The 18,682-nt window shown below is 47.5% G+C and overlaps 1 protein-coding gene across 1 annotated transcript in view; it reads right to left on the reverse strand.

Moving 5' to 3' along the window:
• Positions 1 to 663: 663 nt before the first annotated feature.
• Positions 664 to 18,682, reverse strand: part of IGSF22 (immunoglobulin superfamily member 22) — a 63,534-nt gene continuing 45,515 nt past the window's right edge. Inside the window, exons 18-22 of the mRNA XM_015412894.1 lie at positions 16,989 to 17,077; positions 14,935 to 15,127; positions 11,976 to 12,275; positions 5,176 to 5,502; positions 664 to 898 (exon numbers count right to left, since the gene is read on the reverse strand). Coding sequence (XP_015268380.1) covers positions 831 to 898; positions 5,176 to 5,502; positions 11,976 to 12,275; positions 14,935 to 15,127; positions 16,989 to 17,077 — 977 coding nt within the window. The 3' untranslated portion in view covers positions 664 to 830. The remainder of the gene's footprint in view (positions 899 to 5,175; positions 5,503 to 11,975; positions 12,276 to 14,934; positions 15,128 to 16,988; positions 17,078 to 18,682) is intronic.

Consider the following 18,682-nt stretch of genomic DNA (forward strand, 5'->3'; position numbering starts at 1 on the left):
CTCCTCTGTGAGGGCAGATCTGCACATTTCCCCCCCCCCCCAATAGCTAGCAAACCAAAACAGTCCAGTAGTGCCTGAGCGGTGGGTGTTGCCTTCTGACACACTCCCGGTAATGTCAGGGGGTGTGGCATATGCAAATAAGTTATGCTAATGAGTTATGCTAATGAGCTCCTGCACCTCTTTTTCTACGAAATGACCCCTGCAAATAAGAGTTTAGTTTATCAAAGGCTGATATTTCCTACGACCGTTTCCAAAAGGGGAAAAAAAGTAATACAAGATCTTGCATCTACTGCAACCATTCCTTGAAATCTATCGCCTGATGTGCTTTTGGAATGCTATTCATCAGTTCCTCATTTGGATGCTGCTGGCATCTCTAGCCTCTAGCAACAGGATTGTACTGAAAGTATAGTTTGCTCTTGAGCAGAGACCTATTTTTGTTCTTTTTTTCCATATATTCTAGTCTCGGCACATTGTGCTGTATAATAAAATAGTACCCCAAGGTTTTAACCAAATGGACTATAAATTACGGGGTGTCAGTGGAAGAGAAAAGATAGCACAAAAATTAAAAAAGGACAACACAAAGTCAGATACAGCACTTCTTTATTTCCAAGGTTCTGCTAGGACTGACAAAATTCTTAGTCATCTCAAAGCTTTGGAGGCAAACGACGTATCAGCTATCCCTAAGAAAGACACAAGGTATTATGCACCGTCATCTCATGTAATGTAATGGTTACAAATGGCACAACAATTATAGTGCCGAAGCAACATTAAAAGCATCTGGATTCTTCTGTGTGCTTAGCTGAATTAAAACTTGCTCCTGTAGGTGCTGTTCACATGATGTGCTTTGACTTCTGGAGGCTGTCGGTCACTGAATCGAGAAGGCTTTTATCATCTTTATCTACAGGGAAAAGATCATACAACATTAAGATGTGATACCACTGTTTGTCATCGAGCTCTTGGAAAATTCTACCTAGGGCTGTTAGGACTAGATCCCAGGGCAAGGCAGGGCTATTTTGGGGCAGGAACGCACAGGAACCGAGTTCCGGCTGGCTTCAGAGTTGGCCACGCCCGCTACAGCCAGAACCTCTGAGTGCCTGGCTACAGAGGGAAGGCCTGGAGAGCGACCCCCCCCCCGGCGACTCCGAGGTGGGTAGGCCAGGGGGGGGCTGGAAGGATCGGGGAGGCATTTGAATGCCTCCCCATACCTTCCCCAGCCTGTCCAAGGGCCGGCTTGCCCAGGCTCCCCGCAGCTGGGGGGGGGGGCGCCCAGGCAAGCCAAGGGAAGGCATGGGGTGTGTGCCCCAATATGCTAATGAGCTGTGCTGTCAGGGCTGTGGCCTATTATGCTAATGAGTTCCTGCTGGGATATTTCTACAAGAAAAGCCCTGGGGCAAGGTAGCTGTGTTAAGATGCGCAAAGAAGCCTACATTCTACCAGCCGTGGGGTTTCCTTTTCCAGTAATGAGAGACTGGTGGGCCTGCCTTGTGGACAATGTCCTGACATACATTTGGGATCTGAGTGGCTGAGATGTATCATTAAATATATGTGAGGTCACAAGATAAACTGAAAACCAAGTTAAACTTTCAAAACAGGCAGGGGTTTTAGTCATTCACATTTCTAAATCGAGCGTACTGTTGAACAACACAGAAGCACCCACAATCACAGCAGGTGCTTGAAACGACTGCAGTGATTTCGGGATATCTTGGTTGTCTGGAGCTGTTATTATACGATGACTCACCACGAGGTCATCCTTTAATCTCTTCAAACCAGCAGGCATGAATGGGATGAATAGTTCTGGCACAGCAAGATGATCACCATACAAAAAGGTGCCAGGCAATGGCTGGGAAGCATGTGACACAGGCAGCCACCTTGCCGAAACAAAGCAGACCTGGTCCATGCCTGGCAGCCGTCTTTCTGGGAGCTCCATGTATGCCACCCTGACCTCCACAATGGAGGAAAGGTGGGATATAAATTGAACAGAAAAAGCCCAGTAGGAACTCATTAGCATAATAGGCCACACCCAACAGCAGACGCTCATTAGCATATTAGGCCACACCCTTGACAGCACAGCACATTAGCCTATTAGGCCACACCCTCATGTTACTAGAAGTGTGGTCATCCAGCCACACCCACCTTTTGCTTCTTATTCTGTTTACCTTGTTTGTTGTCAAAACCCAGAGGGTTTTTTTTGTAGCAGGAACTCCTTTGCATGTTAGGCCACACACCCCTAATGTAGCCAATTCTAATGAGTTTCTGCTGTTGGGTGTGGCCTATTATGCTAATGAGTTCCTGCTGGGTGTGGCCAACTCAGGAGCCAGCCGGAACTCCGTTCCTGTGCGTTCCTGCCCCAAAATAGCCCTGGTTATTAGGATACCTCTTTCCTCCGAAAATGCAATAGGCTGGAGCAGGGGTCATTTCATAGAAAAAGAGGTGCAGGAGCTCATTTGCATAACTCATTTGCATCTGCCACACACCCTGACAAAGGACAGGCATGTTTAGAATGCCTTTCTTTCCCTTCCCCATCTGGGGAAAGGGAAAGAAAGGCATTTAAATCCCCCCCAGGTGGCAGGGGGGGCTCTGCAGAACTTCCCTGGCCCGTCCTCCTGGGTGGGCGGGCCAAGACAGGCGGTGGGAGGGGCCGCCCCTGGGCTCCTTACTGCTGGAGCGCCGTTCTGGCATGTTCCGGCAGGAAATGATCCCTGGGCTGGAGAGAAGCAATTGAGAGTCAGTGTGGTGTAGTGGATAAATTGCTGGACAAGGACCTGGGCAATTCAGGTTCAAGTCCCCACTCACCATTTAACCCACTTTGTGACCTTGGGCCAGTCACTGACTTTCAGCCTAAACTACCTCACAGGGTTGTTATTGGGGGTAAAATAGAGGAGTGAATAGGATAATGTAGAGGTCATTTCGGGGGGGATTGCAGGGGATCGCAGTTCCCCCGGGTGAGGTACGGGGGCAGGGCACATGACAAAGCCCCGCCCCCTGCTTCCGGCCGCCCCGCATCCGGCCCTCATTCAGCCAGGAGGAGGCAGGAGAAGAGGGAGGGTAAGTTGCTTCCTCCCTGCCTCTCCCCACCCCTGCCTGCCTGCCTGGAGCCAGGGAGGGCCTTCGCGGGGCTTCCTTGCACTCCCGCCAGCCTTGCAGGTCCACCGCCGGGCCCCTCATGGGGCTCGGCAGTGGAGCTGCAAGGCTGGCGGCGGCGGACGGGACTGTTGGGGGCAGGGGGTGTGGCCTTATGACACACTTCCGGTGATGTCAGGGGGTGTGGCATATGCTAATGAGTTATGCTAATGAGTTCCCCTAGTTCTTTTTCTACGAAACGATCCCTGGGATAATGTATGCTGCCTCGAGCTCGTTGGAGGAAGGGCAGACTAAAATAAAATATACTAAGTGAATCAATACATTTCCTTCGGTACAATCTGTGCTCTCCTGTTCCCTGGAGTTTGAAAGCTGGCGCCTAAGAGTCCTTTCTGCTTTCCCATTTTGCAGTGAGCACAGAACCGAAGCTGCAAGCTGGTTTTGGCTTCTGTCGGACCGCTGCGCTGAAGCACTGGCTGCGAGTTACGAAAATAAAGCTGAACGGTCCAGCCAAAGATAGACTCTTATTATTGCGGCAGTATCAGTTTCTGAGATGTGCCCGGAAACACCATTCTCAGCTTTCACTTTGAAAGGACAAACACACACCTTGAAGCCTGATGATAACTGGTGGATGGGGGAGGACAGGGCCAAAGAACACGAGGGTAAAAGAGAGAGAAGGAGAAAGCCGCAAGCAGCCTGCTCGCCTCCTTTCTGGGATGCCCATGCTGTGCCGCTTCTGTCAAACCACACCTTAATCTTTATACCCAACCAAAACAAAAAACTAGCAGTGCAATTCCATGCCGTTAACGCCCTTCTAAGCCCACTGAAGACAATAGATTTAGGAGGGTGTGACTCCGCTGATGTGGTTGCACCAGAATGTACATGTGCTGGGGAGCAGTAGCCACTCACGGCTTCCCAGCATTGCCTTGCACAATGAAATGCATATTTGCAGGCTGCCATCATATACGATAAATCATGCACAGTTTGTATGCTATTGCTTGCATGGAAGTTCACGCGCCATGTGAAGGAAATATGTGACACATGCAGTGTCTCCAAGAATAATAGGGTGGATGGCTTCTTTCTGGTTGATAAGCATGGGCTAAAATGTAAAACTTTTTACGAAGTTTCTTAATTCTGCTTCTTAATGGCAATTTATTTTTTTCTTGTTTTTATTTGCATCCTTATATATTCCCCTGAGGAAGCATATGTTAAACGAGTAGGGGCGGTATAACGGAACAAAGTAATCTATCTTTCCACTGCACCCTTGCTATTTCGTTTCTGTTTTCTTCCTCTGACTTTAGTGTGGCCCTCATCTCCTGTCAGTTGGTTGAGGAAACAAATCATACGACAACTGAAAATGAATTTCTCAGTGTAACTGGAACCATCTTGTCACAGTAGGAGGCAATGAAAGCTACTCTCTTATTTTTCCTTGGGCTGATATGAGAAAATGCCCGCTTGGGTCAAATTAGTTCTTTGAATCTAGTACAGATGAACAGCTTGCTTGGCTTAGCATGTTCTTTCATGCTCAGTGTGATTACCAGGGGTCATTTCCTGCGGGAGCACACAGGAGCGGAGCTCCGGCAGTAAGGAGCCCAGGGGGCGGGCACATGCAACAAGTCTGCCCCCTGCTCCCAGCAGCCCTCAGTTGGGCCACAAGGAGCAAGAAGCAGCCAGGTAAGTTGAAGAGCCCCCCCCCCCGGCCCGCCTTCAGGTACAAGCTCTCCCTCCTCTGTGAGGGCAGATCTGTGCGCCCCCCCCCCATAGCTAGCAATCCAAAACAGTCCAGTGGAACCTTTAAGACCAAGTTTTATTCAGGTACAAGCTCTCCCTCCTCTGCAAGGACAGATCTGCACGTTCCACCCCCCCCCCCAAACAGCTAGCAATCGAAAACAGTCCAGTGGAGCCTGAGTGGTGGGTGTTGCCTTCTGACACACTTCCGGTGATGTCAGGGGGTGTGGCATATGCAAAAAAGGTTAAGCTAATGTGTTATGCTAATGAGCCCCTGCACCTCTTTTTCTACGAAATGACCCCCTGGTGGTTACACAAATTGTCTGGTATCAATATCTATAACCCTTGCCATGGAAGAATTCAACTTACCGTATACTGTCAATGTGCAATTGCATTTTTCCTGCCCGAGTTCATTCTCAATGAGGACAGAGTAGTCTCCACTGTCCTTGGCCGTGCACGCAGGGATCATGAGGGTGCAGACACCACTTGTAGAGTTGTACCAGAATTTAGAATTGGCTGTGATGTTGACATTGCCCTTGTACAACGTAACCACAGGACGAGGATTTCCCAAGAAAGCACAGCTCATGGTACAGTCATGGCCCCGGCGTACTGCATGGTTTTTCAGTGGGGTGATGAAATGAGGGGCATGGCGCCAGTCCCGCTCATGGTATTCCTTTATCCTGGCATGGAACAGTTCTGTGGAGGACACAATGGATCAACACGGGCTCTAGAACCGCTCAACTACGTGTTTGGTTTTGTGTCCCTCAATTCTACGCTGACGTAAACAATTGATCTTTTCATAACTGAGGTTTGCTTTAGGAAGTAGAATCACAGGCCTAGTTCAAAACAGTGTTACAATAGTTCCAGAACAAACATATATTTAAATTTTACAAGGAGGCAAGCTGTCCAGAGATGCTTTACCCTGTCTTTTCTGTGGTAACTTACTCTACTTTTGAAAACCAAGAATGCAAAGCTCTGAGTTAAATGAACTCCCCCCCAGATGCTCTGATAGATTTAAATTGTGCTGGGCTAAGTGAAGGTTTGCAAGTGCGTGCGCACACACACACATCATTTTCATTTATGTGACTATGTAGGAGAATATGTTCTAGAGCTTCTGTTCTTCACTCTTGAAGTTCAGATAAGATATAAAAGGAAAGCACAATACAGTTTCCCTGGGCATTTACTGACTGAGTTTTCAACTCAAATACAGTCATTTTAGCTCACGTTTGACTGAATACAGTTAGCCTCATAGTAAACATCCAGAGAAAACCAGTTTGGTTCAGGGGGAAGTTCCATCTCACAGGTGCACAAGCAACCAAATCTCTCTGAGTCTCCATTCTGGACTGGAAAATGGGGGGGTAGTTTTAGTTCTTATGGCTGTGGTAAGTGGGAAAACACAAATTATAAAGTACTTTGTGAACTGGAAAAGCTCTATAAAGAGAAATTTATAGTTCTTTACTCAGGTATGTCCTGGGTTAATTGGTGGAAAGTATTATGAAAGAGCCAGGAGCTGCAGTGGCTCAAGTGGTTAAGACACTGAACTGCAGGCTGTGGAAGGTCAGTAGTTTGAGTCCCGGGTGCCGCATGACGGAGTGAGCTCCCATCTCTAGTTCCAGCTCCTGCCAACCTAGCAGTTCGAAAGCAAGAAATTGCAAGTAGATAAATAGGTACCACTTCAGTGGGAAGGTAACAGCGTTCCGTGCGCCTTGGTGTTTAGTCATGCCGGCCATGTGACCATGGAAACGTCTTCGGACAGCGCTGGCTCTTCGGCTTTGAAACGGAGATGAGCACCGCAACCCTAGAGTCGGATTCGACTGGCTTTCGAGCAAGGGAACCTTTACCTTTACTTTTATTATGGAAGACGACATTATTAATCATACAGAAGAACAATCTTAGTTGAGGAAGGATCAGTATGACTTTTGCGAAGGTAAATTTGGTCTCACAATCTTTTGGTATCCTTCGAGAAAGTCATGTCGACAGAAGTAATCTAGCAAATAATACATGCTTTTGAACGTGATTCAGTAAAGGCCAACGAACAAACTTAGCAGTCATGGGATAAGAGAATAGGTGTATTTTTATCCATTTTTATCAGTTACTATTAATTTTTAATATTTCTCATAATGAAGTAAAGCAAGCATAGGCTTTCACAATGATGTCTTTTGGGACTGGTGCTATTTTAAATATAATCTGGGTTTACAGATGAGAAGTGAAGTAGCCGAGTTTCCAATAATTCACTTAGGTGAAAACAGAAGCAGACGGCAGAGCTTCAAAAATCCCTCTCAGGGCTATTTTTGGGCAGGAACGCACAGGAACGGAGTTCCGGCTGGCTCCCAAGTTGGCCATGCCCAGCAGGCACTCATTAGCATAATAGGCCACACCCAACAGCAGAAACTCATTAGGATTGGCTACATTAGGGGTGTGTGGCCTAACATGCAAAGGAGTTCTTGCTGCAAAAAAGCCCTGGGTTTTGATAACAAACAAGGTAAACAGAATAAGAAGCAAAAGGTGGGTGTGGCTGGATGACCACACTTCTGGCAACACGGGGATGTGGCCTAATATACTAATGAGCTGTGCTGTCATGGGTGTGGCCTAATATGCTAATGAGTTCCTGCTGCTGGGTATGGCCTATTATGCTAATGAGTTCCTGCTGGGCTTTTTCTACAAAAAGAGCCCTGACCCTCTTATTCATCAAACTGGGTGAACAGAATGGCAAATGAGTTCAGTGTTAAAATGCGCATTGGGGCAAAAAAACCCTAACTTTGATAAAGTCTGAACTGGAGGTGACTGCCTGGAAAATGGGTAGCATGGGAAAGGCTGCGATTCAGGTAGGGAGCTTCACAAAATGACCAGCTCAGTGTGTGCTGGTTAAAAGGATACAAATCCGTGTTAGGGACCATTAGGGAAGGACTGGACCAAAAAACTCCAAAAACCTGCCAATTTTGTAACATCTTTATAGAAACTTGTTAAGTATTTGGAACACAGTGCACAGTTCTGGTTGTTCCATCTCAAAAAATATATTGTGTCTGGAAAACTGCAACCAAAGTAATCAGTGGTTTGAAGAAAGTGTCATAACACCAGAACTTTAAATCACCCAATAAAATTGCTAGCCAGTGGATTCGGAACAGAAAAAGGGAAGTGCTTCTTTACACAATGCACAAGTGGTTTACTGAATTCACTGTCATCAGATGTGGTGCTGGCCTCTGGTTCCAAATTAAAGGAAGACTGACACCTAGAAGCCATAACAGCTAACTGGGGAGGGGCCATGGCTCCTTGGGAGAGCATCCGCTTGGCATGCAGAAGGTCCCTCTGCCTGAGACCCTGCCAGTCTGAGCAGATGGTATTGCCTTTGATAGATCAAGGGCCTGATTCATGGGTTCATGTGAACCTCCAGATTCAGAAGCGGCATATCTTTAAGCGACAATTGCTTGGGGGGGGCAAATAGCGGGAGTAGACCTTTGCTCCCATGATCTGCTTGTAGATTTCTTAAAAACATCTGGCTGGCAACTAACTGGAAACAGGACCATTAGTCTTGGAGCCACCAGAGTTCTAATGTAAATGTTAAGCAGCAGTAGTAGATCCAAGATGTGTCTGGACCTTTCATTTCAGTACCTCCTGTCTTCTGAGGAACTTAATATCAAATTAGAAAAAGGCCGATGAGATTTGAAAACATTTTGAAAAGACATGAAATTTGGAGACAAATGGTTTGTTGTATGTTTCTGGCCCCTGCCACATGGCAGGGGAAAAGCCTCTAAAGGCGCGGCTTTTAAAAGCCGCGCCAACGTTGAGACGCCGCAGCAGGATCCCACGGATCCCCTGGCCGCGGCGCCTTTTCTCCCCAGCACGATCAAACGCCGGGGAGAAAACACGGCCCTGACCGGGAGCCGGCCGAACTGCGCATGTCGGAGCATGCGCAGTTCGGCTACAGGCCGGGGTAGTACCGGCGCAAGGACGCGCCAGCGATCAAACGCCCGGCTTGCCGTGCAGCTTCCCCTTGAACCACCAAGGTAGGTGGCTGCAAGTTGAGGCGGGGAAGGGCCAGTTCGGGGACGGAAGCACGACGCTTCCCAGATGTTGTGGTGTGATCGCGCCAGTTTGATCCGCCCCCGAACTGTCCCGCTCCCGGCCCAAATCGCCTAGTGTGAACGGGACCTCAGAGAGTTAAATATGATCTGACAGTGAGCAGTGCATACTGCTCGTGGCAGGTATATCCATCCCATGGTAATGGAAAAATAGGTGTTATAGAGTTTTTGTATTGATTTAATGGGGCAAACAAAACGGGAGTGTACAAAAGCTATTCTTGGGATAGACCTCCCGTTCTCAATAGGCTGTGCATTTTGAATTATGTTACTAAATAGGGGAGTGCAAAAAGATCAGTTTTTTCCTCCGGATTCAGGTCCACTGGACCTGAAAAATGTCAGTATTCCTGAATATTCCCGAATGCCAATATCGGTTTTGTATTGGGATTCTGGTAAATATTTGGGAAACCTGAATTTATTTGGCTCCATTATACCCTAAGGGGACTGTCCCCACAGGGTATAATGGAGAAGGGATTTAAACTTTAAACGCTTGCTGAGTTCGTTCACTGAGTCATGTCGCCACTGCAGTGTGACTCTGTGAGTGAACTCGACAAGCATTCAAAGTTTAAATCCCTTCTGAGTTCACTTACAGAGTTGTGTATGCTTGCTGAGATTAAACTTCAAATGCTTGCTGAGTTCACTTGAACTCAGAAGGCATTTAAAGAGACTGCAGAGTCTCTTTAAATGCCTTCTAGCCAAGCCCGGATAAAAGTCAAATAATATTGGCTTTTATTCAGGTGCGGCTATTTCAGGTATTTTTCAGGTATTTATTCAGCTTGGTATATACCAAGCGTATACCTCCTTTACTGAGAACTGGCTTATCATTCGGGTTTGGCCCAAAGTAACATTATCCCATGATAAAATGAGCTGTGATGTTTCTTCAACTGACCTTAAATATTAGTAAATTATACTGTCCAAGTACTCATCAGGGCTTGGAGCAAGTGATCACCCCTTTCCCAGTTGAAGGAAGGGGGCAGATGGTTATCTGTGTATGAAAAGATACCAGTTTGGAGGCTGGAAGAACAGGCAGAGAAGCCTACAGAGACTGCTGTGAGCTGGCTGAAGCACTTTGAGGTACATGATACGCCTGGGCATCTGGTGTGAGTTAAGAGATCTGCTGGTCTGTAAGAGTGCATGCACATTTATAAATAAAGCAAATACTGCAAAAATGTCACACGTCTCCAGCAATGTTCCCTCTAAGCTGTGGAGTCCTGTGAGCACAAATTCTACTTTCTGAGCTACTGGCATTGAAGTTGTGAGCAGGTGATTTGGCTACTGCATAAATCAGTCTGCTCTGGAGCCGTCCCTTCCTGAGCGAGGACAAAAACGGGTGAGCCAGAGGCTAAAAAAACTGTGAGCTGGCTCACACTAACTCAGCTCAGAGGGAACACTGGTCTCCACAGTATGCCCTATTTCAAACAGAACCAAGTGAGAAGCATATAACAATATGTTTCTCTCACAATTCTAATGCAGGGCTTGTAGGGCATATCGTAGAGGAAAACTGGTGGGAGAACGGAAGTGACTCTTCTGCTAATTTCTCCCCAGCACATGCCATCATAGGTTGCTTTAAATTCATATTTTTTTTTCTCTCCAGCCACTCTCAAAAGCCAGAAGAAAGTGCAATGGGAAGAAGAGTCACCTCAGAGTCACTTTGTGAGGAGAAATCAGCAGGCATCCGGTGTAAGAGCCTCTCCTATGCCACATTCCTATTACCTTGGCAAATGCAAGTTATGGACCCCTTCCCTGACCATGAAATACTGTCTTTGGTTCTCAACCCCTTCCTTCTAGCCACCAGCAGCGAGACCAGGGGGAGAACAGATAACAGCCAAGAGCCCTTCCATCATGCCAGTTGAGCCTAGCTACCATCAGTGATGCTACACGGAGTGGAGTTGGCAGCCGGGCAACCTTCCTCCAATCCAGAGTTCACTGAGAAGAGCTCCTTTCCCTGAGCACCTTTTAAAGGTGTTTTGTTTTGATATTTTAATGCTGCAAAACACTGTTGTAGTTTTCTGGCTGAAAAACAGGGTAAAAATACAGCCAGTCAATAGAAGAAGAAGACGAAGACAAAGAAGAAGAGGAGGAGGAGGGGATTGGATTTATACCCCGCCCTTCACTACCTAAAGGAGTCTCAGAGCGGCTTACAAACTCCTTTTCCCTTCCCCTCCGCACAACAGACACCCTGTGAGATAGAAGAAGAAGAAGAAGAAGAAGAAGAAATTGGATTTATCCCCCGCCCTTCACTACCCAAAGGAGTCTCAGAGCGGCTTGCAAACTCCTTTCCCTTCCCCTCCCTACAACGGACACCCTGTGAGGCAAAAGAAGAAGAAGAGATTGGATTTATACCCCGCCCTCCACTACCCAAAGGTGTCTCAGAGAGGCTTACAAACTCCTTTCCCTTCCCCTCCCCACAACAGACACCCTGTGAGGTAGGTGGGGCTGAGAGAGCTCTGACAGAAACTACTCTTTTTCAAGAACAGCTGTTATCAGAGCTATGGCTTGCCCAAGGTCATCCAGCCAGGTGCGAGTGGAGGCGTGGGGAATCAAACCCGGTTCTCCCAGATTAGAGTCCGCGCACTTAACCACTACACCAAACTGTGTAAAAAGGCTGTGATGATTTCCAGGTAGAGAGAGCCTATGGCAGACCTGCAGGTAAAAAGTAAAGGTTCCCTTGCTCGAAAGCCAGTCGAGTCCGACTCTAGGGTTGCGGTGCTCATCTCCGTTTCAGAGCCGAAGAGCCAGCACTGTCCGAAGACGTTTCCATGGTCATGTGGCCGGCATGACTAAACACCAAGGCGCACGGAACGCTGTTACCTTCCCACCGAAGTGGTATCTATTTATATACTTGCAATTTCTTGCTTTCGAACTGCTAGGTTGGCAGGAGCTGGAACTAGAGACGGGAGCTCACTCCGTCATGAGGCACACTCGGGTCTCGAACTGCTGAACTACCGACCTTCCACAGCCTGCAGTTCAGCGTCTTAACCACTTGAGCCACCACAGACCTGCAAGTTGCACATAAATCCGTGAAATCCAGGCTACTGTCTCAGCAAAACCATTCTTGGCCACAAAGGAAAATATATGAAAATACATGCTTACCTTTGTCTTTATTGATATGCCAGGAATCCCTTGAATCTAGAGGATCGCTATCACCAATATCATTGCGGGCAATGACCCGAAAGAAATATTTCCTGCCAGGAAGCAGACCCGTGACTGTGTACTTGTTACTGTAAACTTTCTCTGCTGCTGTGAACCACGTCGCAGTGCTGGTGTCACGTTTCAGGATGACATAATGGGCGCTCCCGTCCTCTTTGATATCTGGAGAGTGATCCCAGGTCAGAGATACAGTATTCGGCACCTCCTCGTAAAGGTTCAGATTAGTAGGAGGCCTCGGGAAATCTAAGGCAGAAATACTGAATATGAGCCAATGTTTATCTCTGTGGCCATCCATCCTTCATTTTGCAACATCTCTCACTAGGGGGATGAACTAGTCCATGTTCTTTTCGGGATATTTTTGGGGCAGATCATACTGAGTGATCATACTATGTGATATTCCAAATTCCTATTGAGAAACCATCAACAGATGGGATGGAACCATGGCTTAGTGGCAGAGCACCTGCTGTGCATGCAGAAGATCCCAAGCTCCATCTCTGGCAACTCCAGTTAAAACATCTCAGGCAGGGATAATTTCCTGCGGGAGCACGCAGGAGCGGAGCTCCAGCAGTAAGGAGCCCAGGGGGCTGGCATATGCAACAAGCTCCGCCCCCTGCTCCCAGCAGCCCTCAGTTGGGCCACGAGGAGCAAGAAGCAGCCAGGGATGTTGCAGAGCCCCCCCCCCAGCCTGCCTTCAGGTACAAGCTCTCCCTCCTCTGCGAGGGCAGATCTGCACGTTCCCCACCACCACCACCAATAGCTAGCAATCCAAAACAGTCCAGTGGAGCCTGAGTGGTGGGTGTTGCCTTCTGACACACTTCCGGTGATTTCAGTGGGTGCTGTTGTTGTTCAGTCGCACAGTCGAGTCCGACTCTTCGCGACCCCATGGACTAGATCCCGCCAGGGTGAGGCATATGCAAATAAATTATGCTAATAAGTTATGCTAATAAGCTCCTGCACCTCTTTTTCTATGAAATGACCCCTGATCTCAGGTAGTCAATGTTGGGAAAGAACCATCTCTGCCTGTACACTGGAGAGCTGCGGCCAAAGCAGACAGTACTGAGCTAAGATTCCCCAGTGGTCTGATTTGGTATAAGGCAGCTGCAGCTCCATACATTCAGAATGATGGAGTTTTCGTTTCCACCAGTTATCAGATGCCAGTATTCATGTTTCATTGATACCTATGCACACTGTTAATTAACTGAAATGCTATCCTCACAGTACCACAAAACCCACAACAGCACACAGTAGCAGCTAGTAATAAACAAAAGAGTTATTAAATCAACCACCCTCTTTACCTATAAAGCACTGCATAATATTCTTTTATTAGGCTAGAATCATGTAACACGACAATTTGGAAAAGATTACAGTTCCTAGATATTAAATGGAATAGAATGCTGTGATGGACAGTACATGGTTAATGCTGTAAGCCGGCCTGAGAACCTTGAGTGACGGGATTAAAATGGAATTCTTCAGCTGAGAGGGTCAATTAGGAGTTATGGAGCTGAGAGTTAACAGTGAGAGAGCAAAACAGACTGTGAGAGGATCAAGAAAAATCCTGAGTTAGGGAAGTGGGACAAGTAGCCCATCCCTATCAAGACTGAGGGAAATAGCTCGTAGAAGTCAGGGGTGATCCCTAGCCAGTGTATATGGAAGGAAAATGGAACTTGTGTGAATGTTCCTGCTTTCACCAACTTTAGTGTCTGTGAGACCTTGTTTATGTAAGCAGAGACTGCCAAGAAATCTCTCCTCAATTTTTAAAACCAATCTGAATAGCAGAAACAGCTACTTGTTTGTGACAATCTGATGTTTATTTTTATACAAAGTTACCTCATTCCTGTTTTCTTGTTCACTTCATAAGTAGCAAACCTGATTCCTACCTGACCAAGTGAAATAAAACAGTTTTTTGGGTTTTATTTACCATCAGCTTCTCATGTGCCATTATAAAAGAAGGATTTTAGTCTCTCCCCTCAGTTCCCTAGGCTGGGTCAGCATCTACCAATACACATTCAAATAACTGGGTAGGACAGCCAGAGAAAAACAGAGGAAAAGATGCTGCTCAGCTAAGAATAAGATAAAGATAAATCCTGCGAGGGAGAGTGAAAATGTCATAAATACATTTTTATAATTTCAAAGTATCTTTTCCAAGGTTATTAGCCAAGTTACTTCTAGGAGACATAGGCTGCATCCAAATTATGGTTTGTTGGGTGCTAAATTTGGATTCCATACAGTGATTTGTACTGGGCTTGTTTAGTATGGTTTGTATCAACTGGTTTGTCATGAGATCTAAATGTAGAAGTCCCACTTTGCTCAGAAGCACTTCACTTAGCCTCCTGCATACAGAGAAGGAAGCAAGGACTAACAGAAACATGGCCACAATCCATGGTGCCTTCTTGGGAGATTCTTTCCATCCTTCCTGCCTACTGACACACCAAGGTCTGAAGATTTCCACCCCTTCAGAGGGGAATTTAAAAGGCAAAACATGATGAGAAAAATGCAGTAAAACATCTACTTTGTTTCAGTTTAGAAATCTAGGAGTCATACAGTTCCTAAATAGAAAGGGGGTGAAAAAATAGCACACAATTTCCAGAACTGATACCACACACACCTTCTCGCCCTCACCCAACTTCCTGACTTTATGCTTTCATGCATATGACTCCTAAGAGGAGGCTCTTATCCTACAGAATAAAAAATGGTCCTATCCCATGCAGATATTCCCCTAATCCAAGAGCTCTCTTCTGCTCCCATTTTGGTGTTCCAATGTCAATTCAGAAGTTCAAACATTCCCCAGATAATCTGTTCATGTAGACAGTGCATCCCATGCTGTATGGGTAGGTATAAAGGGAACACAGTCTCAGTTTCACAATTCTGTCTAATGCCAAGCTTGCAAGGCATTCTCCTGTACCTGCCACTCGCACATGGATGTCGTAGGAGGCTTCCCCATAGTCATTGCTGAGCACGATGCGGTAGAGTCCAGTATCAAAGCGTTTGGTGCTATGGATCAGGAACTGGGAGTGATTCTTGCTTTTGGTGATGCTCTCCCTTCCCCTTGTGGGGATCCCATCCTTTTGCCACACCGCAGTTGGTGGAGGGGAGCCCTGCCAGAAACAAAACTTGTCAAAAGCAGAAAATGTGACTTATCCCACCTTTTCTTTCCCTGATTCTCTCCCTTTACCTGCTCTGTGTATCATACTTAGAACTGTGCTTGCTACAGCTAGCAGGAGAAGGGTTGGACCAGGGGTCATTTCCTGCAGGAGCGCACAGGAGCGGAGTTCCAGCAGTAAAGAGCCCAGGGGGTGGGCACATGCAACAAACCCCACCCCCTGCTCCCAGCAGCCCTCAGTCAGAGCAAGAAGCAACCAGGTAAATTGCAGAGCTCCCCCGGCCCAAAACAGTCCAGTGGCACCTTTAAGACCAAGTTTTATTCAGGTACAAGCTCTCCCTCCTCTGCGAGGACACATCTGCACGCCCCACCCATAGCTAGCAATCCAAAACAGTCCAGTGGAGCCTGAGCGGTGGGTGTTGCCTTCTGACACACTTCCAGTGACATCAGGGGGTGTGGCATATGCAAATAAGTTATGCTAATGAGCTCCTGCACCTCTTTTTCTATGAAATGACCCCTGGGTTGGACAAAAGGAATGGAAGGGAGGAGCCATGGTTGCTGGGTTTCCTACTCAAACTGCTGTTTGAAAGGGACAGAGCGAATTGTGACCTAGCAACTGTAAAACTGTAAGGAAGAGGGTGACTTTTGAGAACGTGGCAGGAAAAAAAAATAACCATTTGCCCAGATTTCCCTTTGAATTTCATCCTTCTGTGATCATCAGGAACAGCAGAACCACATTCAGTGGATCCCAGATAGCTCTGATGACCACCCCCAAAAAATGCCCAAAGTAGCTTGGAGAATCTTAATGAATCCAGAGCAAACATGCTACTACTAAAGGCAGTGCTTGATCCCACTGATAAAGCTCCATGGCATGGATCCGAGGAGAGAAGGGATTACAGGGCTCATAAAGCCCCGATTAGTCTGGCATCCCAATCAGCATTACTTTGCATTATTGTGATTACTTTAAAAGAAAATCCTACACATGCAAACGGGCGCCAGGGCTCTTTTTGTAGCAGCAACTCCTTTGCATATTAGGCGACACACCCCTAATATAACCAATCCTCCAAGAGCTTACAGAGGCTCTTCTTACAGGGGCTACTGTAAGCTCTTGGAAACTGGCTCTACACCACTATACCAAAATGAGTGAAAAGGAGGTCACAAATGAAAGGGAAGGTTAAAAAAATCTTTTTGGTGTAGTGGTTAGGTGTGCGGACTTTAATCTGGGAGAACCGGGTTTGATTCCCCACTCCTCCCCTTGCACCTGCTGATGTGACCTTGGGTCAGTCACAAGTTCTGGCACAGCTGTTCTTGAAAAAAGAGCAGCTTCTGTCAGAGCTCTCTCAGCCCCACCCACCTCACAGGGTGTCTGTTGTGGGGAGGGGAAGGGAAAGGAGTTTGTAAGCTGCTCTGAGACTCCTAGTGAAGGGTGGGCTATAAATCCAATCTCTTCTTCCAGGGGTCATTTCGTAGAAAAAGAGCTAGGGGAACTCATTAGCATATGCCACACCCCCTGACATCAGGGGCCCGGCGGGAGTGCGAGGAAGCCCCACCAAGGCCCTCCCTGGCCCCAGGCAGGCAGGGGTGGGGAGAGGCGGGGAGGAAGCAACTTACTTTCCCTCTTCTCCTGCCTCCTCCTGGCTGAATGAGGGCTGGAAGCGGGGTGGCCAGAAGCAGGGGGCGGGGCTTCATCGTGTGCCCCGCCCCCGCACTTCACCCGGGGGAACTGCGATCCCCCGCGATCCCCCCCGAAATGACCTCTGTCTTCTTCTCCTCTTCTTCTTAATTGCAAATCAAACTTATAAAGCATTATTTACACGATGAGGGAGCCGGCCACAAAGAATTAAAGGACAACTTACAGTAAAAGAAGCATGAATGCAGAGGGCAGTCCCCGCACGAACTACCATGTGACTCTTCAGCCGGGCAGTCAGATCAAACTTTGGAGGAGCTAAAAGACAAACCAGCACAACAGCCGAGAGTGAAAGAAAAAAACAATTAAAACCATCTGCTAGAAGGTAATCAAACATTGGCCTTAACTGTTGTATCCCTTCATCTCCAAAGGATAAGCAGTTAAACACCAGAAACTACAGCATGGAAGCAGCAATAGATAAAAAGTACATTACTGCACTATCAGGTCTTGAAATACTGTTAGTTTAGGCTAGCAGTAATCCATTATCCCTACTATGACAAATAGCTCCAATCACTATGAAAACCATGTGGCTACTTATCCTCCCCCCGAGGCTTGCCATTGGTAGGTGGGGGCCAGTTTGTCCCCCGCTGAAGGAGGGATGCCATCAGTGTTCCCTCTAAGCCACCGACTACTGCCCGCAAGAACAGGACAACAACCGAAGATCCGCCGGAACAAGGGTGCCTGGTAGGGCTGTCACTACCCCTGTATATCTGTGGCCCTAGGTTAGATTCGGTAATGTGATTAGCACTCTGTAAGCCGCCAAGAGACCCTTAGGGGTTAGGGCGGGATAACAAATCGAATAAATAAATAAAGAAATCAGCTGTGTTAGTGTGAGCCAGCTCACAGTTTTTTAGCCTCCGGCTCACACATTTTTGTCTTAGCTCAGGAAGGAGGGCTCCAGAGCAGACTAATTGATGCAGCAGCCAAATCGCTCGCTCACACCTTTAATGCCAGTAGCTCACAAAGTAAAATTTTTGCTCACAAGACTCCACAGCTTAGAGGGAACATTGGATGCCATCTATCGTGAAGCTGGGCAGGGGCAGGCCAGCCCACCACCCAATCAGACTATTTTTTATTTTATTTATTTATTCGGCTTTTATCCCGCCCTTCCGCCGAAGCGGCTCAGGGCGGCTCACAGCATTAATAAAACCAATATACATAAAACAATCAATCCATAAAACAACTTAACATAAATACAATAAATATGAATAAAAGCGGCTCGGTATATCAACTAAACATCGACCCCATTGTTATCTACCTATGCAGAGTACATGCCTTAGCAGGTCAGCAAGGCTTGGCTGGCATACCGTCGCTCTCACTGATATGCCTGGCGGAAAAGCTCCGTCTTCACGGCCCTGTGAAATTGCTGGAGATCTCGCAGGGCCTGGATCTCACAAGGGAGCTCGTTCCAATATGCTGGTGCAGCTAGAGAAAATGCACTAGACCTGGTTGTTGTCAACCTGGCCTCTTTAGGGCCAGGAAAGGTCAGGCAACGTTGCGTCCCAGATCTCAGTGCTCTCTGAGGAACATACGGGGAAAGGCGGTCCCTCAGGTAGACAGGTCCCTGACCATGTTCTACATGCTGCACTCAGAGATGGAAGAGCCCTGAGCGGCCAGCCTGTGTGCAGTGGCCTGGGCCTTCCACATGGCATCCCAGTGGACCTCTGAGGCCTAGTGGCTTCTAGGTAGCGGTTGCAGTCGGATGGCTGCAGCAGGCATGGCCTTGCACATGGTGGCCGGTGGCCCCAGCAGCCTAGCGACCCACGTGGCTTATCAAGATTTGTTCAGTCGCACAATCGAGTCCGACTCTTCGCGACCCCATGGATAAGATCCCGCCAGGCCTTCCTGTCTTCCGCCATCCTC

This window comes from Gekko japonicus, unplaced genomic scaffold (genome assembly GCF_001447785.1).
Source record: "Gekko japonicus isolate JY-2015 unplaced genomic scaffold, Gekko_japonicus_V1.1 scaffold1453, whole genome shotgun sequence".
Lineage (NCBI taxonomy): Eukaryota > Metazoa > Chordata > Lepidosauria > Squamata > Gekkonidae > Gekko > Gekko japonicus.